General features: G+C 50.3%; 1 protein-coding gene across 2 annotated transcripts in view; it reads left to right on the forward strand.

Moving 5' to 3' along the window:
• Positions 1-23,536, forward strand: part of kat6a (K(lysine) acetyltransferase 6A) — a 36,880-nt gene extending 13,344 nt beyond the window's left edge. The window contains exons 3-17 of one of the 2 annotated variants that reach the window (XM_055887375.1): positions 9,854-9,962; positions 10,247-10,362; positions 10,621-10,702; positions 11,112-11,226; positions 11,661-11,998; positions 12,268-12,380; positions 13,279-13,394; positions 13,536-13,677; positions 14,485-14,646; positions 15,197-15,290; positions 15,899-16,130; positions 16,350-16,521; positions 16,623-17,339; positions 17,503-17,764; positions 17,938-23,536. In XM_055887375.1, the coding sequence (XP_055743350.1) occupies positions 9,854-9,962; positions 10,247-10,362; positions 10,621-10,702; positions 11,112-11,226; positions 11,661-11,998; positions 12,268-12,380; positions 13,279-13,394; positions 13,536-13,677; positions 14,485-14,646; positions 15,197-15,290; positions 15,899-16,130; positions 16,350-16,521; positions 16,623-17,339; positions 17,503-17,764; positions 17,938-21,245 (6,078 nt within the window). In that variant the 3' untranslated portion in view covers positions 21,246-23,536. The remainder of the gene's footprint in view (positions 1-9,853; positions 9,963-10,246; positions 10,363-10,620; positions 10,703-11,111; positions 11,227-11,660; positions 11,999-12,267; positions 12,381-13,278; positions 13,395-13,535; positions 13,678-14,484; positions 14,647-15,196; positions 15,291-15,898; positions 16,131-16,349; positions 16,522-16,622; positions 17,340-17,502; positions 17,765-17,937) is intronic. The other variant, XM_055887376.1, reaches the window with a different exon arrangement.
• Positions 23,537-24,112: the final 576 nt, after the last annotated feature.

Below are 24,112 nucleotides of genomic sequence, written 5' to 3' on the forward strand. Positions count from 1 at the left end.
GAAAAGTGTCTCACTGCACCCTCATATGCCATGTCTTGAAATATGCAGACAGATGGATTAAAAGAACATTTACATTGTAATACTTCTGACAGCCAACTTTAACTCGGCCCAGCACTTTTATTTCCATGACTGATCAAAACTGATTTTCTCATGGCATTCTTGGCCTTCTGCAGCAAACATATGGTGAGCAATATGTTTGGAACATCGAATCTCAATAAAATCACAGTATCGGAAGCGCAATACATATAGAATGGTGAGAATCGCAATACGTATTGTATCGGCACCTAAGTATTGTGATAATATCGTATCGTGAGGTCCCTGGAAATTCCCAGCCCTAATTAGTATTATTTAACACTGTTATTCATAGGAATTAGTGCTTTGGGGTGGATTATCCTTTTAAGATAGTGATCCGTCTTTGACTTAGTTGAGTAAACAGGCTCGTTCGTAGTGGTGTTCATTTGTTGTTTGGAGCCGTTGCATGGTGAACTCTGGATGTACTGCTACTAAAGCAGCTTCCTTGCTGGCTGGGAGTGATTTGAATCTTTCTCTTTGGCATTCAGGCAACCTCCAGACCAGACAGCTCTGTTCCTCTTATGCTGCTATTTGCAGTATTAAAGTAGCTGCCTCACCATGTCTCTGCCATAGAGCCTCTGTCAGCCTCATGTCCTCTAGCTTATCCCACTGTGTGTTTGTGTGTGTGTTTGTGTGTGTGTTTGTGTGTGTTTGTGTGTGTTTGTGTGTGTTTGTGTGTGCGTGCGTGCGTGCGTGCGTGCGTGCGTGCGACTGGTGGGGTGTGACACTCACGCTTCCCTCTTCTCGCTCTCTCACTCAGGCGAAGGCTCATCAGTGCCATATTGCCTTCATGATTGCTAGTGGTTGTAATTTAGAAAGGGAGCGGTGGGTGAGGGGAGAAATGGGAGGGGAAAAAAGCAAAACAAATGGATAAGCACCGGCTTTGACCCCATGGCAGGGGAGATTTGTGTACTCAACACCGAATGACTGTGTCACACAGCTCCATTCAAACATTATTGCAGACCCACTCTCTCCCCCTAATAGGGGGTCACTACCGGGCCATATTGGGGGAGGCAAGGGGGGTGTGGAGTCAGTCAAGGGTCACAGATGTATAGATAGCAAAACTCATTGCTTTTCCTGAGATGAGCCACCCAGAGCCAGCTGTAGTTATGAGCCTAGTGGGCCATTAGGAGACTATGGGACGGGGATAGGATGGGAATTGTTAAGGTGTCAGGAAGGGAGGTGAGGTGAGGTGAAGAGCAATCGTGGCCCTGTGCTTGCCCTTTTCACAGCAGCTGGACCCGGGTGAAGCAGAGTTCTCCTCACTGATGTTGCTGTGTCAGGGGAGGGACATGTGAAAATATAAGCAACTGATTGGATTGGGGTGACCGTGTAGTGTTCTCACTGACCTGATTCATTCTGTTGAGTGTGCTAGCAGGTTGGTGGTCTGCCTATGAATGAGTTGTAGGCCTAATTGGAGCCTGATTGTGTTTTTATCTCAGTCACTTTCAAACCGTAATGGCATACGTATGTACCGCTCTCCCTGTGTAGGCTAATTACTGAAACGTCTCACATGGATATTAGCTCCCCCTTTTAGCTAACATTACAACCCTCTACTGTTTTTATCTGCTAAGTAAAGGCTTTGCGCAACACAGGACATAAATACAACATACCAGTAAACAATGATTATGTGCCTTGGGTCAGTGCGGTCTCCACCACCGCTGCATTTTCACTGAAGTCTCCACCACCGCTGCATTTTCACTGCAGTCTCCCCCGCCGCTGCATCGCCAGTGCGGTCTCCCCCGCCGCTGCATTTTCACTGCAGTCTCCCCCGCCGCTGCATCGCCAGTGCGGTCTCCACCACCGCTGCATCGCCAGTGCGGTCTCCCCCACCGCTGCATCGCCAGTGCGGTCTCCCCCACCGCTGCATCGCCAGTGCGGTCTCCCCCACCGCTGCATCGCCAGTGCGGTCTCCCCCACCGCTGCATCGCCAGTGCGGTCTCCCCCACCGCTGCATCGCCAGTGCGGTCTCCCCCACCGCTGCATCGCCAGTGCGGTCTCCCCCACCGCTGCATCGCCAGTGCGGTCTCCCCCACCGCTGCATCGCCAGTGCGGTCTCCCCCACCGCTGCATCGCCAGTGCGGTCTCCCCCACCGCTGCATCGCCAGTGCGGTCTCCCCCACCGCTGCATCGCCAGTGCGGTCTCCCCCACCGCTGCATCGCCAGTGCGGTCTCCCCCACCGCTGCATCGCCAGTGCGGTCTCCCCCACCGCTGCATCGCCAGTGCGGTCTCCCCCACCGCTGCATCGCCAGTGCGGTCTCCCCCACCGCTGCATCGCCAGTGCGGTCTCCCCCACCGCTGCATCGCCAGTGCGGTCTCCCCCACCGCTGCATCGCCAGTGCGGTCTCCCCCACCGCTGCATCGCCAGTGCGGTCTCCCCCACCGCTGCATCGCCAGTGCGGTCTCCCCCACCGCTGCATCGCCAGTGCGGTCTCCCCCACCGCTGCATCGCCAGTGCGGTCTCCCCCACCGCTGCATCGCCAGTGCGGTCTCCCCCACCGCTGCATCGCCAGTGCGGTCTCCACCACCGCTGCATCGCCAGTGCGGTCTCCCCCACCGCTGCATCGCCAGTGCGGTCTCCCCCACCGCCGCATCGCCAGTGCGGTCTCCCCCACCGCCGCATCGCCAGTGCGGTCTCCCCCACCGCCGCATCGCCAGTGCGGTCTCCCCCACCGCCGCATCGCCAGTGCGGTCTCCCCCACCGCTGCATCGCCAGTGCGGTCTCCCCCACCGCCGCATCGCCAGTGCGGTCTCCCCCACCGCCGCATCGCCAGTGCGGTCTCCCCCACCGCCGCATCGCCAGTGCGGTCTCCCCCACCGCCGCATCGCCAGTGCGGTCTCCACCACCGCTGCATTTTCACTGCGGTCTCCACCACCGCTGCATTTTCACTGCGGTCTCCCCCACCGCCGCATCGCCAGTGCGGTCTCCCCCACCGCTGCATCGCCAGTGCGGTCTCCACCACCGCTGCATCGCCAGTGCGGTCTCCACCACCGCTGCATTTTCACTGCGGTCTCCCCCACCGCTGCATCGCCAGTGCGGTCTCCCCCACCGCTGCATCGCCAGTGCGGTCTCCTCCCCCCCCTCCCACCGCTGCATCGCCAGTGTGGTCTCCCCCCCCACCGCTGCATTTTCACTGCAGTCTCCCCCACCGCTGCATCGCCAGTGCGGTCTCCACCACTGCATTTTCACTGCAGTCTCCCCCACCGCTGCATCGCCAGTGCGGTCTCCACCGCTGCATCGCCAGTGCGGTCTCCACCGCTGCATTTTCAGTGCGGTCTCCACCACCGCTGCATTTTCAGTGCGGTCTCCACCACCGCTGCATCGCCAGTGCGGTACCCACCGCTGCATCGCCAGTGCAGTCTCCACCGCTGCATTTTCAGTGCAGTCTCCACCACCGCTGCATCGCCAGTGCAGTCTCCCCCACCGCTGCATCGCCAGTGCAGTCTCCCCCACCGCTGCATCGCCAGTGCAGTCTCCCCCACCGCTGCATCGCCAGTGCAGTCTCCCCCACCGCTGCATCGCCAGTGCGGTCTCCACCGCTGCATCGCCAGTGCAGTCTCCCCCACCGCTGCATCGCCAGTGCGGTCTCCACCGCTGCATCGCCAGTGCGGTCTCCACCACCGCTGCATCGCCAGTGCGGTCTCCCCCACCGCTGCACTGTTTCTGTGTATAGAGAGAGCAGATATTTGTTAGCAGTCTGCTAAGCCAATGGATCAAGTAGGGTTTAGGAAAGTATTGATGGACAATACAGGGCTGATTTATTTGTTAGTAGACTAAACCATATTATGGCGAAGTGTGGAGTCTGGGGAAAGTGCAGGTTGATTTGCTTTGGAGGCAGCTATTGTTTACATTTAACCCAATGCATTACCTGGAGTCCTTAGATAGGAGACATCATTTGAATTTGCTTCTACTCTGTGCTCAAAGGCCATGTCCATTGACCTATACTTCTCTTGGGTTATGGATGTATTTGGCCTATGCTTGGCCTTTAAATAGGGATGTATTATGAGCAGGTTGTTAGTGTTGGTGTTTCACTAATGAACAGAGCTCATATTTCAGAGCTCATATTTCACTGGCCAGGTGTTCCCACTTGCCGTAGTGACACCAGAGGTGTATGAGTCACACCCAGACACAGACAGCATCTGGGCAGTAGTCTGGTGGAGTACCATTATCAGGCTGACTGGGGTTAAAGTGGCTACGGCAGGAGAGAGTGATGAGTGCTTGTTGGCGTAGAATGACTGCGGGGCTATGTAGAACTATAACCCAGCAAATACGGCCAATGTGTTCTCCATCTGGGAAGTCTTTAGCTGGCACACACACGGCCAACTCTTACCTTTTTGATACAGTGATTACTGATTTAGCCTTATACCTCGTTAACCTCCCTACTGTATGGTGCTTCACTGCTTCTAACAGCTAGACCGGCAGGAAGCACATCTATTTGAACCAAAATCCCAACGCGTGTAATAAGGTCATTTAGTTAATGCTATTATCCAAATAGACTTTCAGCCAGTAACACAGTGATTCAGGATATGTGGTCCATTGGCCCATGCAGGAGTCAAACACACTACTTGGGTGTTCCTAACACCATTCTCCACTCAACCATTTGAGCCAGCGGAAGATGTATAGCTAGCTATGTTAAGTCATCCACTCCCACTCCATATTCCTGCTATGCCTGGAGGTTGTGTGTTTCATGTGTGTGTTCCTCGTGACGAGAGTGTGCGAGTGGCCGAGCGTGTGCTGCGGAGCGACTGGCCTGTAACGGTGATCAATGAGGTTGTGGTGAGGGGGCTGAGTCTGTATTGGGGACGGGAGGAGGGGCAGCTCAGCGCTGCCTGGTGGTTGGATGGTGAAATAGGTTTCACATGTTAATGAGAACCTTGACTTGAGATGAGACAAGGACAACAGGGCATATTCTCTCTCTCCCTCTCTCTCTCTCATCCTATTTCCTCCCTCCCTACATCCTTATCCTTTCGTCCTCTCTTCATTCTTCTCTCTCTCATTATCTCCTCCTTTGTCCTCTCCCTTTCACTTGTTCCTTCTCTATTACACCCAATGCAAATGGACAAGGAGAAACCAGGCCGCTCTCACAGTGCATCTCTCAGCTAGGGTATTGTACACCAGCGATTCTCAACTGGTGGGTCGCGACCTACATTTAGATCGCAGGACATTTTGAATGGGTCGCGATGTATCTTATAAACGACTAAAACCAGGTAGAAGGTGTGTAGCAATGATAATTCATCAATTTTTTTAAATATTTAATGGAGTTAAGCAATTTTTCTTCAATCGCACTATCTTCAATATAGAGTTATTAGCAGCACTATTTAGAGGATTGGGTTGATTTTTGTGGTCTCAAACCAGTGAGCTTAACCTTCTGCATTAAGAATATGAGTAAAGTGAAATTATTGACAGTGAAAAAGGTGGGACTATTGTTCCCTTGTTATATAATTGGTACATTTACTATCAATACAGCATTAAACAGTAAAACACATTTTTGAAAAGTAACTGTTCTCCAGATTGCATTTTGCCAACCTAAAAAATCGCAATGTGAATATTGGATTGCGACTGAGACAACTTGGTTCAATTTGAGTCCTGAGGCAAAACCAGTTGAGATCCACTGTTGTACACCATGGACATCTGCTACCGTAGCATGAGCCAGTGTATCTTTCGTAATGGGACATCTAACGTGGAAAATCTAGGCCTATACTATAAATCCTTATTAACTAGGCTCTGTTTTTGCTCAAGTGTTGGCCTTAGTAAGACAGAGGGCTCGATGTCAGGACAGGTTAGGGTTAGGGTTACTTCTACCTGTCTGGGTATAAAGGGCTTGAGCCCTCACTCTAACCTGAAGGATGCTTATCCAGACTGTCTGTAGTTGTTCAAGCATGTAGAGATTACTCTGCTGTTGCGTTGACATGGTGAGATGAGTTATAGGCGTGTCTGTGTTTTGACTAACGTTTCCTGCCTGCTGAAATCATCTCTTATTTAGTGTGTACATAGTAGCATACAGGTCAACAACACAGTTGTGGGAATTCTGGACTATAATGTCACCGTCTGCCAACCATGTGACTGACTCACCAGTCGTCTGTAAGTTTATGGCTAATAAAGTAGAAGACTATCTCTTGAGGGAAATATATTACTAACCTTACAGAAGGTTAGGGCTGTAGGTAGCCTAGCAGTTAGAGCAATGTGCCAGTAAGCGGAAGATCGTTGGGTCGAATACCCGAGCCGACAAGGTGAAAAATCTGTACGTTCCCTAGAGCAGGGCACTTCACCCTAATTTGCTCCAGGGGTGCTGTACTACTATAAAAACAACCCTGTAACAACAACACATTTCACTGTACCTATCTGGTATATGTGATCATAGCATTTTTGGGGGGCTTTTAAAAAAGAAAGCATGCCTCCGTGAGGAATTTCAGGGAAATGTACACCATTTGTCCCACACATATTGTCTTGGAAAACGATTTATTTCTTTAGTGTCAGTAATTGAGTCATATCACCAATGAAACCCCACACTAATGTGTATGTATGAAACCCGATGGCTGTGCTCTGCATGCGCTAGCTGCTCGAGCGTGGAGAGAAAAACCTCCACTGGCCAACCTCCACTGGGAGCAAAGGGGTTAACTGGCAGGAATGATTGAGGTGTTGGTCTCTGGGAGACTGCACAAAGGACTGCTGCCATATTTTCCCTCCTTTCTCTTTTCTACATTTTTTTTCTCTCTCCTAGCTCTTTCTTGCTTTCTCTCTCTCTTCTCAATGTGAGGTGTCACTGCATGCAAGCGGGAGCCTGAGTCAGAGGGAAATGAACCCAATAAATCAAGCTCTTCGGACTGTCTTTTCTCCTCTCCCCTGCTTGGACCTGCTTTTCCATCCCTGCGTGGAGCTATGTGCAGTCAGCCAGGAATGTCTTTGCCCCTGCCCCCAGCCTTATCCTACCCACCATGGTTTCCGCTTGGAAAATTTGGCGACATTTGAGAAATTTACCGGACATCCATATGTATTAGGGCGTCCACCCACGGTGCTCAAAATGACATTTCCATTATTGTAGTTCATCTTAAAAGAATAGAAAGTTGTAATACAGTAGAATGATGTTCTTATACCAACATGACAGGTTTTACTGAAGTCTTCATTCCTCCTATAAATCATACATTAATATCATTTAAAAGCAGAAAGAAACATTTAGCCCAGAACAAGTTGCCTACACAGTAATAAAACACAACTTCAAAATATACATTTTTTTATAGTATCATTTTCTAACGACCTGATCTATAAAAAGTATGAACAGTTTAATTAAGAAAACACCAATGTTTTCAAATATAATTGAGGCCGCTCTAATTTAATTTAGCCTAGGCATGAACATTTTAATTAGGCCTAATAACAACATGGCTGTCTAGGAACACCAGAGCCGGGCCGTCCCGTCCCACTTCCCATTCCCGCTGCGATTCAGCATCACAGCAGCGGAAAGAGGCTGCTCTAGGCGGCCACAAAATGAAGAAATGAATAAACTGATGTTGGACAATCAAATTCAATATGTAAATAAACTATTTGTTAAGGCTGGTTCATTGAGAGAAATCTTCTTTTTCCAACGGTCCTGTGAAACGAGGCCTGTGCCACGCATTCATGAAAGCACTTTTTACAGTTCTACTGGATGATGTTAATAAATGTTCTGTTTATTGTCATTTGAACTTTCGTGGGGTCATGACTCGTCGTGTGATATACATGGCTTATTGATAACTCTGTTTCCTACTATAGGCAGTTGGCTGCCTAGTGATTGCAGCATTGTAACTCCGACGTGAATAGTTTTCAACGTTGTGTTGTTTCCAAGTGCTACTGAATAAGCTCAACTGAAATGCACCAATTGCGCATGATCCACATTATTACTCTACTCGAGTCTGTCCATTCCAAATCTTTATACTATCTATACATGACACGGACGGCATATGTTGATCTTGCTTAGGGCGGCAGTGGAACTTCTAGGACCGGGCCTGACCAACACAATAATATGCCTCTAATTTACTTGAGTTTGCGGCGGACCTTGACCTGCTCAAAGTGAGCCGCTGCTGTTGGGAAGTCAAAAATGTCCAACTCCTTAGAGTGGCTTGAGATGTGCATCAGCCTCGTTACTTTGTCCTCAAGAAGGTGCGATCTTGAGACCATCTTCTAATCTGTTTTGGAGAAAGAATTCCCTCTCGTCGGGCACACTGGAAATGGGGATAATCAACACAATCTTCACCAATTTTGCCCAGTCTTTTAGCTTGATTAAAACACACTAACACACTAATTTCCAAATAGCTTAAAGATTTATTAGTGTATGAAATATATTTAAGTTGGAGCACATTTGACTTCTTCCATCAATGATTGAAATGCATTATTTTGTGATGGAATTTTTTTTTTTGCAGACGTTTTGGCTGGCAACAATTGTATTTATTTTTTGGGCCCGGCTTACAGAAAGCCTCCCCCGCCCCAGCATCCAGCCCTTTGCGCCAGCTCTATAGCCTGACCCCAGTCCAGGCTTCCTACCTCCCAGCCCCCTGGGCTTTAGTCATCAGCCTCCCTCCACCACTGACTACTCCCCTGGGCTCCAAGGCTCCAGGGACATTGAAGGAGAACCATCCCATCCCTCCTCCTGTTTCTATCCCCCCTGTGTGTGCAGGGAAGACAATTGTGTGTGTGACTCACTCTGTGTAGCTGCCCTGTGTCTGATATGACTGTGTGAGGATGCGTTTGTTGGTGTGTGTCTCTGAGAAAGGGTCCTGGGTGGCTCTCCTCTTCTCATGCTGAATGATTTATGGCATCCCAGACACACATGTCAGATGGTGTGCTACAGTATAAGCATCAAAACAGAACATGGCCTTTAGTGGCCTAAGACTTAAGGCTGGGACAATACCAGGATCACTATATTTTTTCCAAGGCAAAAAATGAAATCAATAAGCAGATGTAACTCTTTTGTCATTTTAAAAACCTGCTGTATATAAAATATTGTGTGCTATAGCTTGGAAAATAAATAAATGTTTCCAACATTAGGGCTGTTCTCCTAAAGAAGTTGAATCCGCTTGTTGTTTTGTTTCCTTGCCACGATACTAACAGGTATCCCGGCCCTACTCACACTGCACAGCGCTGCTCTGGAAATGAAATGGGAAGTTGTGCAGCCGTTCAAGCCGAGTCAAGGGAGGGACGGTTCATTCAGGTCATGCGACATGTTCTAGTATCAGATCAGGTCTGATTAAGCAGTCAGTTAGGAGCAGAACCAGTTCCTCTGTGTACTGTAGAAACTATTATCTCTGGGCCCATATGTTGGAGTTGGACTGCTGATCTAAGATCACGTCCCCCGTGTCCGTTCATTATAATCGAAAAGGCAAAACTCATCCTAGATCCTCACTCTTACTCTGAGACACTTTGTGAATAATATGGGCCTTGATCTTCTGTAGTATAGGCAGGCTTTCATTATCATCATCATCATCGTCATAGCCTTTAATGGTCATCTGTTAGATCACAACATCCTCACCAGGGAAGAGTCTGCTGCCTCTGCCATTCACTTAATCTCACTGACAAATTAACTGTATTCATTTCCTGTCTGATTGAACTTTAACTGCTGTCTCTGTGGCTGGTTCAAACCTTCTCACAGCAGGCTCATTGACAGTGATCTGAATGTGGACACAACGATGCGCTGTTGTTTTACCCCTCTGTCTGGTACAATGGAACTGTTAATAAGTGACTCTCCCTCTGTGTGTGTGTGTCTCTCTCCCCCTCTGCCCCCCCTCGCTCTTTCTCTCTTCATCTCTCAGCCTGTGGCAGAGCCCATCCCTATCTGCAGCTTCTGCCTTGGCACTACGGAGTCGAACCGAGACAAGAAGCCAGAGGAGCTAATCTCCTGTGCAGACTGTGGCAATAGCGGTGAGTTGCATTGTGGCAGCACGGTTTCTATACGCTGAGACATCAAGGCAGCACTGCCTGCTACTTCTGCCTGCACCTTGTTCTATTGGATTTGTCTTAGTTTTAACTAAAGTTATAATTTGACAGGTTGGTTCTCGTAGATGTCTGAATTTGGTAGTTTGTTGTCATGGTTGATTTTGGCTCTATAGGGCCTTTTGAGTGTCATTTTTTTCTATTGTGAGGTGGTGGTGTCCTGTGGTTGTCAGGATAGTGAGTGTGTGGCTCTGTTGATCTGTGTCCCCTAGGCCACCCGTCTTGTCTAAAGTTCTCACCAGAGCTCACTGTGCGAGTCAAAGCTCTGTGGTGGCAGTGCATCGAATGCAAGACCTGCAGCAACTGTCAAGATCAAGGCAAAAACGCAGTGAGTGTTTGTGTCCGTGTGTCTCTGTGTCAGCCAGTGTGCCTGCCTGTACTTCAGCACAATACGTAGGAATCAGATCTGTTGTTTTGCAACAAACTGAGAACTATTTTAGACAGCTGCTGCAGATGGTTCTCTCTCTCCTCAGACCTGTCAAGTACAGTTCTGGTTGGAGGGAAATGTGCAAATGGTGGAAATGTCAACTATTTAAACATGACGGCAGCGAGTGACCAAATGTTTACTGTGCGTGTGTGCGTTTAGGAGAACATGTTGTTCTGTGACTCCTGTGACCGGGGGTTCCACATGGAGTGCTGTGACCCCCCACTGATGCGGATGCCAAAAGGTAACCCCCCTCTCCACTACTTCTTCTCCTCCTCTCTCCCTCTCCTACCCCTGACCCTCCTAATGTACCTAATAAAATCCACTTAAACATGCGCTGTCCATGGAAATTCCTACCTCTGTGCAGTAAATGGATCCACTGTACATCTAAATGACTATGGTCATGAGATAATTGGGAACAAATGACAAAGCTCAGAAGGAAACCAAGACGGTACATCTTTCCACCAGTGTAATGACATGGACCTTTATTGTGGTTTTAATGCTGGTGGTACTGTGTAGTGCATGTCAGTGTATGATGGTAGTACCGAAGAAGCGGTTTTATGCCAGGCCAGCTAAGCTAATACACTCCTGATCTCTTCTGATCGGATCTCTTCTGGTCGGATCTCTTCTGATCTGTTTTGCTCTTCCACCAGGCATGTGGATCTGTCAGATCTGTCAGCCCAGGAAAAAGGGAAGAAAGCTCTTGCATGAAAAGGCAGCACAAATCAAACGGCGCTACAACGCACCACTGGGACGACCCAAGAACAGGTTGGTAACGACATGGAGAGAGCAGCACCGTCTGGGAGCTAGCAGTACGACACGGTGCTAGACCTGTAAAACACAGCGGGTCGCTTCAGATCAGCCCCACTAGAGTTTCACTGGCCAGTCAGACTGTTTTTAATGACTGCCTATTAGTCTAAGAGCTGAGTTTCATGCCATAAATGAAGCTTCTTTGGAGCCTGGACTCTAGCTATATGACACTCGCTGATCAACCAAATGGAGTTGTTTAATGTGGGAGTGGGGAACCTAGCTGTGCTCTTTTGTTGACATTACTTGATCATTGGAAACACAACCAAAACATTTTGTCTGTCTTCTGTTGCTCTTGTTGCTATGTAAATGTATTCCAAATGACCAGGCCTTAGTCTATATAGGGTGTTGCTATTAGCTGGTGGGTGTCTGAATAGTCCTGTCTCCCATTGCAGGCCATTCAAGAAGCTGCGAGGGCCGGGTGGGCGTGGCAGGCGGAAGGGGGGCCGTCGCTCGCAGGGCTCCTCCTCCCCGCACTCGTCGTCCAGCTCGTCCTGCGAGGGTTATCCTGGCGACGACCGGCTGCTGTTCTCCCTACGAGAGGACTCGTCGGAGCAGGGAGGCCTTCGCTTCAACAAGAAGACCAAGGGCCTGATTGACGCCCTCACAAAGTTCTTCACTCCCTCGCCCGATGGACGCAAGGCCCAGCACGAGGTGGACTACTCCCAGCAATACCGCATCCGCAAGAAGGCCATACGCAAGGAAGAGGGGGACGACAGGACAGGTGAGGAGGGTATGCTGAATAATGCATTGAATATTGAGGGTGAATGAGGGGTTGTAGTGGCTGTATTTGTATCAGTCAAAAGCTGCACTTCATACTATGTCCTTCAGACAGACCCAACACCTGCAAAGTGGTTGTTGGTTTTTGAGAACTGGCCCAGTGTCCACACAGTTGTCAGTTCTAGCCCTTTGTGTGTCAGTCAGAACCGTAAAACATGAATATACTGTCCACTTTCTGTAAGTGTCCCACTGACTTACTGTCCCCCTCTTTGTACTTCACAGACAATCAGGACAGTAGTGACTGGCGTGAGGATGAGGACAAGCTACCAGGACACGAGAACCTGACAGAGAAAGACGTGGAACTCTTCAGACACATCCAGGAGCTGGCGCTACAGGTAACCACAAAGACGGAGACAAAGAAAGTGTTTTTGTGTGTGTGTGTGAGAGAGGTGGTACTGTGGTTCAGTGCATTGTCAGGGCAGAGCAGATCTGTCGGTGTGATCCCTCACTGGCACAGACAGATCAGAGCTTCAGATCACTGCCGTACATCACAGGAGAAACGCTCTGTCCCAACGCAGGGTTTGATTCTTGTTTTGGTCAGTAGGAGAATAGGAAAGGCTGGTGAAAAGTAGGTGCAAGCTCAGCGTTATTTCAACTTTGTATTTTATAATTTATGGTTTCCTGTTGTGGTTTGTTTACAATTACACTGTAGACTAGACACATTGTGAAACTGATTGTCTTCCTCTGAAAGTGGATCCTCTCTCACAGCAGTCAGTGAAAAAGATTCAACGCAGACCTGACTCTGTAGGCAGGGGTGACTGGCCCTAGGTGTGTGTGTGTTTTTTTTTTTTTTTTGGCAGCGTGTGGTTACCAGCGCGTGTCAGCAGAACCCAGTGGCAGATGCTTAGGAGTTTCCACTCAAGACAGACCAGAGAGCTAATAATAATTATGTAAGCAGGCGTCAGGGTGCCAGCTGCACAGGAGCCGGAGTGGGTGTGCCTGTTTGGTTTACTGTGCCTGTGTGGGTGTGCCTTGGCGTGTGTATATGTCTTTCTGTCACTGTGTGTTTGAGTGCCGGTGCGTGCCAGGCCCTAGTGTGTGTGTCGGGCATACCGTGCTGGGTTAGGCAGGGGGCAGTCAGAGGCCCAGTAATCCCTGGTGTGTAATCTTGGTCTGATCCATGTTCTTTTCTTAATCCCCTGTTGGAAAACCTGGCCTTCACTTGATACTGGAGTTCCAAACCTGAACCCCCCTTCTCTGCTCTCGTTTTCTCTCTTTCTCTTGCCTATGCAGAAAGTGGGGGTGACCGGCCCTCCAGATCCCCAAATGCGTTGCCCATCTGTCATCGAGTTTGGCAAGTTTGAGATCCAGACTTGGTACTCCTCTCCGTATCCGCAAGAGTACAGCAGGTAAACGAGCACAAACATTTCACATGCTCCACTCTGAGTCAGTCCACTGTTAGTTTCTGTTCGTATAATTGATGTTAATGACTTAAAGTCAGTTTTGCTCTTGTCTGGTCCTCATCAATTTCCCTCCATCTCCTGTCCCAGACTGCCTAAGCTCTACCTGTGTGAGTTCTGCCTGCGTTACGTGAAGAGTCGCAGCATCCTCTTCCAGCACACGAGGAAGTGTGCCTGGTTCCACCCTCCAGCCAATGAGATCTACAGGAAGGATGGTGTCTCCGTGTTCGAGGTGAGACAGACTGAGAGAGAAGCAGATGGAGGCCACCACCCTGCCACAAGCCAGACCGCTCCTGCCACATCCCGTGCTCAGTGTCACAAAGACTCTCTGTGGACTGAAGGTTGAGAATTGAGAACGCTACATACTGCGGCAGCCCAATTGTGATCTTTTTTTCACAAATTTGACTTTTGACCAATCAGATCGGCACTGAAAAAGAGCTGATGTAAAAACATCTGATGTGATTGGTCAAAATACCAATTAGTGAAAATAGATCAGAATTGGGCTGCCTGTGTAAACGCAGCCTAATTGAGGGGCAGTCCGTCTGTCTGGTAGGATGGCGTCTGCAGCTCTTGTTTCATTGCCTCTGCAGCCCGTCCCGTCCTGACTCGTTCCCTCCTGACTCATCCTCACTCAGCAGCAGAGTAGAATAGCTGGGATGTTAGGCTATGTGCCAGGGAGCCCCTCTCTCCTCCTCTCTCTTTCCCAGCCAGGGACACCAGAGATGCCATGGCTCACATCATTGGCATTATTGTCTGAGACTAGTCCCCTCCTCCCATATCCCACGTGTGTCTGTCTCATAGTTACTCATTTTAAGGTTCGGAAACGGGCTGAATGGTGCAGTCAAGACTGTCCTTTTGAACTTGGATCATTGTAGTCAAACTCATGTGTAAAACTTGTATTTGTTATATTTATGTGCACGTTTGCCTCGGCAGCTTGGTGGTTGCTCTCTGCTCATGTCATGCAAATCAGATTCCTTTCTGGCAATACAGGTTTTCATTCATTTAATTTATTCATGGTGTGTTTGTTTTGTTTTGTCAGGTGGATGGGAATGTGAGCACAATCTACTGTCAGAACCTGTGTCTGTTGGCCAAGCTGTTCCTGGATCACAAGACACTGTACTACGACGTGGAACCCTTCCTCTTCTACGTTCTCACACAGAATGACAGCAAGGGCTGCCACCTGGTGGGCTACTTTTCTAAGGTACGTCTAACCACCAAATAATCCAAATAAACACATCCATAAATAATCACAACCGGTTAAACCCTAAAGTTACTTTTAGGGACAGATCTAGGATCAGCTTACCCTCCCCAAATCCTAACCTTAACCATTAGTGGATTTGCACAAAGTGGTCTTTAGATCAGTGTCTGGATGCACCTTCATTCTGTTCTAGTGAAATACCTCAGTATGTAGAGAAACCTCTGCTGCTTTGATGCTCTGTCTCACCGCTTACTGTCTGTACGGATGCAGGTGCTCTTATTAACATACAGAATAGCTGCCAAAACACTGCAATGATCTTTACACACACACACACACACACACACACACACACACACACACACACACACACACACACACACACACACACACACACACACACACACACACACACACACACACACACACACACACACACACACACACACACACACACAGACCTCTATGGTGCTAGCACAGTCTTTCTCAGAGTACATTACCATGCCTTTTCCCCCCTCATTGGAATCTCTCTCTCACGCTCTCTTTCCCCCTCCAGGAGAAGCATTGTCAACAGAAGTACAACGTGTCCTGCATCATGATTCTTCCCCAGTACCAGCGCAAAGGCTACGGTCGCTTCCTCATCGACTTCAGTAAGGAGCTCCGCCCAGGCTCAGCTACAGCTCCTCTTCCCAGTCATCTTTGATGCAGTGCAAATTGCTCTGAGCTGCTGTAGAGTTTTGGGTCAATGCCATCAGAATAGCAGTCAATCCCATTGAATTGAACTAGCAACACGTTGGGATCTGATTCAAAGTGGCTGTAATGAATAATGTCCAGTCCGATTCCTTGTTGAGTTGAATAAGGGAAACCTCATTGGCCCCTTCCTACTCCGCTTAGCTGTTTGGAATGGGATGATTTAGAAGGTGGTTGTTTTGAGTAAAACTGAACCACTATCATGTTGTGGTAGAAATAGTAGCATTTATTTATAATACACAGTCATAGACTGAATTGTATACACCAACAGCCATAGACTGAATTGTATACACCAACAGCCATAGACTGAATTGTATACACCAACAGCCATAGACTGAATTGTATACACCAACAGCCATAGACTGAATTGTATACACCAACAGCCATAGACTGAATTGTATACACCAACAGTCATAGACTGAATTGTATACAACAATGTCAATTGACCTTGTATAGCCTACCGATTTTAACATTGATCTTGTTCTCACCCCGCACCCTTCCCTTCCAGGCTACCTGCTGTCCAAGCAGGAGGGCCAGCCCGGCTCCCCAGAGAAGCCCCTGTCAGACCTGGGTCGTCTGTCCTACATGGCCTACTGGCGCAGCGTCGTGCTGGAGTGTCTCCATGAGGTCCGCGACCGCCAGCTCACCATCCGACGCCTCAGCAAGATCACTGGCATCTGCCCCCAGGACATCACCGCCACGCTGCACCACCTCAACATGCTGGAGCAGAGAGGGGAGCGGTGAGAAACTCTCTCACAGACACACTCAGAGGCATAATCATGATGACAACACAAATTCAACGATGCAGAAATTAGCAACAACATGCTAAACTACAAGCCCATTGAAAGCTGGCGAGACGATTCTACAGCATAGAACGCGTCTGTTTGGCATCCGTCATTTGTTCAGAGTAGTTCTTCCCTCCCTGTAGAGATAACCAAACTGTCTCTGTCCCCCTGTAGGCTAGTCCTGGTGCGTAAGGAGAAGCTGGTGTCCAGCCACATGGCTTGTCTCACCGCCAGGCCCCGGCTGCTAGAGGTGGACCCGGACTGTCTCCGCTGGACCCCCGTCATCGTCACCAACACTGTGGTTTCAGAGGAGGAGGAGGAGGAAGGAGAGGATACCTGCAAGGAGGTGCAGACAATGATGCTTCAGTATATTTTTTTATATCAGATTAATGACATTACAACAATGACTTGAATGGATTAGAAGTAAATGTAGTTATTATTTTACAGATCAAGCCTAGCCACAAAGTGTCTCCACTCTCCTGGCTCGTCCGAGGAGAAGAGGAGGAGGAGGAGGATGAGGAGATGATGATAAAGTGCTTCCCGGGGTTCCCCACCAGCCAAAGCTCTCTGGCCTCCTCCCCAGTCCGCTGTCCCCTGCCCGTCCCCGACCACCGGTCCCCTCCCCCCGCCAACGGAGAGCGCAGGGGCAGGGGCCGCCCACCCAAGAACTGGCCCTGGGGCAAGGTGAAGGACGGGCCACGGACTGAGAGGAGGCCGGGACCGGGACGACCTCCAAAGATACGGTTGGAGGTGCAGGATTTCGATGAGGAGGAGGACAGGGCTGAGGGCACTAAAATCAGCCCCACCTCTGGCAGCAGCCCACTCTCCCTGTTCTCTTTAGACAGACAGCTGGCTGATTCTACAGGTACCTTCAGGCCCTTAGAGATGCTTGGCAGGCACCCTGCTGTCCCTCCCCCACGCAGCAGAGGGCGCCCTCCCAGGAAGAAGAAGGGCTCCAAGCGCAGGCTGAGTGAAGGTCCCGGAGAAACCTTGCCCCAGCTGCCCCTGGGGCCCAGGCTCAGCGACCCGCCTCCAGTCAGACGGAGCTGCTTCAGTGAAAGCAGCGAGGAAGAGGAGGAGGAGGATGAAGATGATGATGACGAGGAGAGGGGAACTCACTCCCCACCCATCCTCACAAAGCCCACCCTGGGGCTCAAATGCAAGGTGAATGGAAAGAATAAAGTTCTTCTTGATACAGGTCACTTGAAATGATGAGATAGAGGTTCGCACTAAAGAAACATTTGCAAGATTATTTGTTCCTACTTACTGCTTGTTTGCAAAAAAAATTCTGTATTATATTTCAATAGCTGTTCCCATGTCTCCACAGAAGCCGTTGAGGAAGAGGCGCATGCGTCAGCGCAGCCACGCCCACAGCAGCGTGGTGACAGAGACCATCTCTGAAACCACCGAGGTGCTGGACGAGCCCTTCGTAGACTCTGACTCTGAGAGGCCCATGCCCCGGCTGGAGGAGGAGAGCCCCCTGGGACACCCCCTGAGGTGTTACCCCCCGGCCCGCTCCGCCCTACGACACACAGAGACACCGCCCAAGAGAGCCCAACAAGCCGACCTCACAGAGTCAGAGGAGGATGGTGAGGCCACAGGAGTCCTTAGGGCTAACAGAGCAGTTATTTATATACCAATGTGTTGGTGTATAGTACATGTTGGAGCAGAGCTGTATGTTAGGCATTGATATACAATACTTGCTTGAGTAGATATGCATGTGTAACAATGGATTTCTCTCCCGTTCTCTGTTCTTGTACAGAACCCACTCCTGTTCTGAAGCCAGCATCCTTCCTACGGAAACCAGAGCCTACTGTCTCAGCAGAGACCCCGGCGGCCAACCCAGAGGCCCCCGTCAAGAAGAAGAAAGGCTGGCCCAAGGGCAAGCCCCGTAAGCCCCTGCACTGGAAGAAACGGCCGGGCATACTCCCTGGCAGCGGGGCAAAGCCGAATGCAGGGGACACCAGCCTGACCAACTCAGGGGACCCTCCACACCCCAAGATCAAGATGAAGCCGGGCCCCAAGCCCCGGAGCTGGTACCTACAGCGGGCCCAGGAGGAGGCCGAGAGGCAGGAGGCAGAGAGACAGAGGCTGGGTCTGGGAGGGGTGCAGCAGCTAGACAAGCCCCTCCAGCAGCTAGAGGACCGAGCATGCAAGAGGGCCTCAAGAGCCACAGCTACCGACAACGACAAACACAAAGACTCTGATGAAGAGGATGACTACCTCCCCAAGCCCGTGGAGCAGAGAATACCCAAGAGGCGGGGAAGACCGCCCAAAAACCCAGCCATGCGACAACAACCTGTCCCAAAGCAGCCCACTGTCTCAGAACCAGAAGAGGAGGAGGAGACAGCGAGGGGCTGGGTAGAGGACAAGCTCAGCCGTCCACCGTCCCGTTCCCTGCTCTCTCCGTCCTCTACCGGAGGCCCCAGGGCTCCCCAGCCCAGTAGACCAGACACGGACAGAGTCATGGCTGACAGGGATGAGGAAGACGAGGAGAGGGAGGATGAAGAGTGTGCCACCCTGGGCACCAGCAGCAGAAGGACTGCGGCCACGCCAGGCTCAGGCAGCAGACGCAGCGACGACCACGATGCAGACGATGAAGGAGACGGACACCTGGAGGACAAGAGCAACAGCAAAAAGCGGAAGAGCCAGGACTCTGAGGAAGAGGATGAAGATGATGAGGAAGAACCTACCTCCCCCGCCTGCTCTCCCCCCGTCAAAGAAGAACCCCAGGGTGGGGAAGGTTTTTTAGACATGCAGGGCAGTGTGCAGGCCAGAGACTCCTACGTCAGCAAGCAGGAGGAGGACGAAGAGGAGGACGAAGAGGCGGAGGAGCTGCAGGAGGTGAAGTGCCGGCCTCTGGACGCGGCACAGGACGAGAGAAGGCGGCGGGAGGCAGAGGAGTCAGCAGCAGCTGCCGCGGCGGTGGAGACGGTGACAGCCATCTCAGTCCCCTCTGAGCCCCTGGAGCTGCAGCAGCTGCACCCCGAGGACAAGACCGTCACGCTGCTGATGGAGCCCCAGCACCCACACCCTCACCAGCACCCCGACTCCTTCAAGGAGGAGCTGAGCCACCACCACGGGTCCCACCATGGTCAGCACCACCACAGCAACGAGCTGGACCTGGAGACGGTGCAGGCGGTCCAGTCTCTAACCCAGGGAGAGGCCCAGGACGAGGAGCCAGAGAGCCACGGGGTCTCCCACGGAGCCTACCAGGACTGTGAAGAGACGCTGGCTGCCTGCCGCACCCTGCAGAGCTACAGCCACGCCGGGGAGGCCGAGGAGGAGACTACCCACCTGGCCCTGGTGGAGGAGTGTGGAACCTCCCAGCACAGCAGCCCCCTGCCCCACACTAACCCCCCCATGCCCCCCTTACCTAGCCAGTCAGTCCGCTCCATCAACAGCCCAGCAGGCATGATGGAATCTGGGCTGGGGCAGCAAAGAGGGGGCACACCAGGCCCTACTGGGGGAACAGGGGCAACGGGAGGAGGAGGGTACACCCAGATCACTCCTGAGCACCCCAGTTCCTTGTCGGCCCCATCCCAACAGAACATGGAGACCAGTCCCATGATGGACGTTCCGTCGGTGTCTGACCACTCCCAGCAGGTGGTGGACAGTGGCTTCAGTGACCTGGGCAGCATCGAGAGCACCACAGAGAACTACGACAATCCCAGCAGCTACGACTCCACCATGGGCGGCGGGGGCAACGGGGGAGGGAACAACGGCAGTAACCATGCGGCTGTGGCTGCCTCTTCCTCGTCGTCGACGGGCTCCTCCTCTTCCTCCAGCTCGGTCACACCCTCCTCACAGGGCAGCAGCTGCTCCTTTGTCCCGGCGCCCTGTCTCACGTCTTCCAGCGGCGCAGTGATATCACAGCTTGCCATGGGCAGCTGCAGTCTCATCCAACAAACTGGACCAGGGCCCAATAATGGGCCGGGAGGCAACAATGGTGGCAACAACAGCGTGCCCCCGCCGCCACCCCGTCCCCCATCTGCCAACACCCACCAAGGCATCAAGTCCCCTCAGAGCTGTGTGATCGAGAGGCTGCCCAGCGCCAGCCAGCAGTCCCAGAAAAAGGTGCAGCATCAGCCCCCTCAGCAGCAGCAGCAGGCTCCCCACCCCCCGCCCTCGGCCCCTCCAACCCCCCACCCGCCCCAGCAGCAGCAACCTCTGTCCCAGTGCAGTATGGGGAACGGCTTTGGCTCCACACCTATGATCATGGAGATCCCTGAGAGTGCCTCCCAGGGAGGGGGGCGCAGCCTGTACGAGCGGATGGGCCAGGACTTTGGTGCAGGGGGTTACCCGCAGCCCTCGGCCACTTTCAGCCTGGCTAAGCTGCAGCAGCTCACCAACACCATCATGGACCCCCACGCCATGCCCTACTCTCACTCGGCCTCTGTCACATCTTACGCCACCAGTGTTTCTCTGTCTAACCCCGGGCTGGCCCAGCTCTCCCCCTCCCCACTCCCTCCCTTAGCCCAGGGCCAGGCCACCATGACCCCCCCTCCCCAACTGAGCTCTGGCTCCATGAACCTGGGCTCCCTGCAGCTGCAGTGCAACATGCCCTCCAGCAACATCGGCCTGCCTCCCCCGCCCCACACCCAGCGGCTGCAGGGCCAAATGGCCACGGTGAAGGGCCACATCTCCATCCGCTCCAAGGCCCAGCTGGCCCCCGCTCCCTCCCCGCACCAGCAGCAACTGTACGGACGCAGCTCTGGGGCCGTGGCCATGCAGGGCTCGCCTCGTACCCTGGCCGTGCAGCGTGGCATGATGCCCAACCTCATGCCCACACCGGCCGGTTACAACACCATGAACATGAACCAGCTGAACGCCATGTCGGCAGGCTACCGCATGCCACAGCCCATGATGAACAGCGGTTACCATGGGAACCCCCCTTACATGAACCAGCCCACCCAGTACCCCATGCAGATGCAGATGGGCATGATGGGGGGACAGGGGTACCCACAGCAGCCTATGCAGCCCAATCACCACGGCAACATGATGTACACGGGCCCCACCCACCACAGCTACGCCGGCGTCCCCAAACAGTCGCCTTACATGAGCAGATGAGCAGAGCACCGAAGAACAACACCGCAGCTCTAGAGACAGATGGGAGGAACACTCTCCAACCTGACCTGACACTCGCTGATGGAGGGAGGGACTCTGCCTCTCTTTACTGAATGACTTACTGTTGTATCCACCCTCTCCAAAGCCCGAGCGAGCGAGCGCAAAGAGAGAGGGAGGACTATGTTTTTCTGTTTTGTATGTTGTCATTTTGTTCCATTCAGTTGGACACATTTCCCCCCCCCCCCCCAAGCTGGCTGTGTAGGGAGTGAGCTGGCAGAGCTGGGGCGATACATCACGGCTAAATGGTCCCCTGGTACTGTATGGCAGACTGCTCTAGTCTAGTCAGACCTAAGCGACATGCTCCTCTGGCACAGTTTCTACGCTAACGGAAGAGTTCCTCTCCACTGTTTACCTGGCAGAGAGTGGAGGAGGTGGAAGAGGAAGATGGACTTTGGAGGACCTTACATTGTCAAAACTGAGAAAGGAAAAAAAAAAGTGGTTAACTAAATATATGAAACCATGCACACAATCTTTTAATTGAAATAGGAAGCCTTACCTTTAAAAAAGAGACTATGATTATAATTGTAGATGGACTTGTTTTTTTTTATTTTATTATTATTTTGAATACTTTTGTTTTCATTTTGACAGCTGTTGAAAAGAACTTGTGTGCAGTCCAACCTGTCTATGCTTTGATCGTGGCATACTGGAATGGTGGTTCACCCTCTAGCTCCGACACATTCTCACACACACACACGCGCGTCTCCATTGCTTCTGTGAGCCGTGGCATTTGTCTCAGATATGAGTAGAAGTGGGGCCTCATTGGAGAACAACAGAGTAACAAGTGTGGAGGGTCTTCCAGGTAGGACGGTGTGTATCAGGGCAAAACAGAGGAATACAGTGATGGAGGAGAGATGAGGGGTCACGGTCCATTAGTCTGTCCATAAATAAATAAACCAGTAGTGTTCTCAGCATCACCAACAGGATGCTGTAGCTGTTTGTTCTGAAATGATTAGATGTAAATGTTCTGGTATTTCCTGTTGATTCACAGCACAGTCCACCAGTCTCCCATTGCAGCATTCACACGTTTTTCATCACACTCCACAGAAGGCTATTAGGCCTTTTTACCCCATTGATGGTGTACATCTGTCAGCCCCATGCAGTTAACCTTCCATGGAATAAATAAATACACAGAGATTTGAGGTCAAACTCACTGCTTTAAGGAACATCAGCTGAGCTGCTTCGTTAAGTGTTAGTGACAGGCATCCTCTCTGAAGGGTGTTTTCTGTTAACCAGTTAATCTGTGCAAGTCTACCATGCACTTCCATTGACTAGTAGAGATGTCTGAGCTCTATGGACCATCAGCATCTAGAGAGGTGGCCAATGCCAAATACTGTGCATTGTGTACGCCCACCACACACGCAAACATCTGGATGGTTACCGTGTTAGGATGGGGAGGGTGGGTTAAAAATTTACCCAGTTGTCTCAGTGTTCCAGTATTCAAGGTCAAAATGAGGATACTTTTCTTACAGACCTGACGTTTCATATATTATTTGTGTGTATTATTGTTTTTCGTTTGTTCGTTTTATTTTCTCTGAATTTTATCAGACTGGGCAGCTTTCTTTTATGACACAAGCTGACTCTTTTTGACTTTAGAACCTATTGTAGAGAATGTTTTTTCTATAATATAAAGAAATTCTGACGTTGATATTGGTACTGTCATTTTTTTCACTTCTGTGTCAGGAACAAAAACGACATATTTTTTAGCTTGACTCTTGAGGTAATATTATAAAGAAATTAAAAAAAAAAAAAAAAAAAATACCACTCACTTTTAGTGAATTTAAGATGCCTTTAACCTCTCCATTCCACTCATCTCTAGAGTTTTCTATCTTTGTGTAGTATATTAATGCTATTTTAAAACAAAAGGAAAAAACAAATATCTAAAGGTCACTTAGCTGTTCTTTTGTTTGGATTATTTGTGTGTGAATAGGACGACTTCTTTACATTTAAGAGGCATGTAAAAATGAGCTCAGTATATTTGTCTGTTTATATCGCTTCCCTTTTTGTATCCTTTGTAATTGTACATGGTGCGTTGTAAGCTAAGAGAGAGCGCAAGATATAAAGAGGAATGGGGCTGGCTGGGTGCCTTGTGAAGGTTGATAGCGCCCGGCTGCCTCGATCTCTCTACTTAGTCCCTGTATGTATTTCCATTTATTAGTTTTTTCTTTCTTAGCAAGTACTTTCAAAGAACTCTGTACATTTTAACATAAAACAAAAATAAATTATGTTGAGCCATTTATGTTGTCATGGTATTTCTTGGCTCTATTGTTCTGACTCCTAATAATTGCTGCTCCTTGGCAATGATAATATTTTCTTTATTTAGAAACTAATGTTGCTTGCTTACATTATTTGTGCTTTGCAGATAAAAAGCCTGTAAATATTGCTATGCGAAGCGGGCTCATATAAGATCCAGTGTACAGAAGAGTGGATCAAAGGCTAGTTGGCGACTGCAAAAAGTCAGACATTCCATTCAAGGGAACCCTATGAAGAAAATGTACAATCATCCCCATCAACAGCTTTCTACTTGTCAAGACACCTGCTACATCTTCAATATAAGCCAGAGCGAGCGATTCTATTATCCTATTTATCATTTACAGAATCACATATGGAACTGTCAAAGGGTCAGATGATATAATGATTTAACAGTTGGCCTATTATCTCTATTGCACACATGTAAGTATCACATTCGTGGCCTATTATGTGTAACATATTCAAGTAGACTTCACTATTTTAAAATACAAAAATATAATACTATCCTGGCGTCGCAAACACCATGCTCTACCAACTGAGCTACAGAGGACCATTTTCTATTG

This window comes from Salvelinus fontinalis, chromosome 28 (assembly GCF_029448725.1).
Source record: "Salvelinus fontinalis isolate EN_2023a chromosome 28, ASM2944872v1, whole genome shotgun sequence".
Taxonomy (NCBI): Eukaryota; Metazoa; Chordata; class Actinopteri; order Salmoniformes; family Salmonidae; genus Salvelinus; species Salvelinus fontinalis.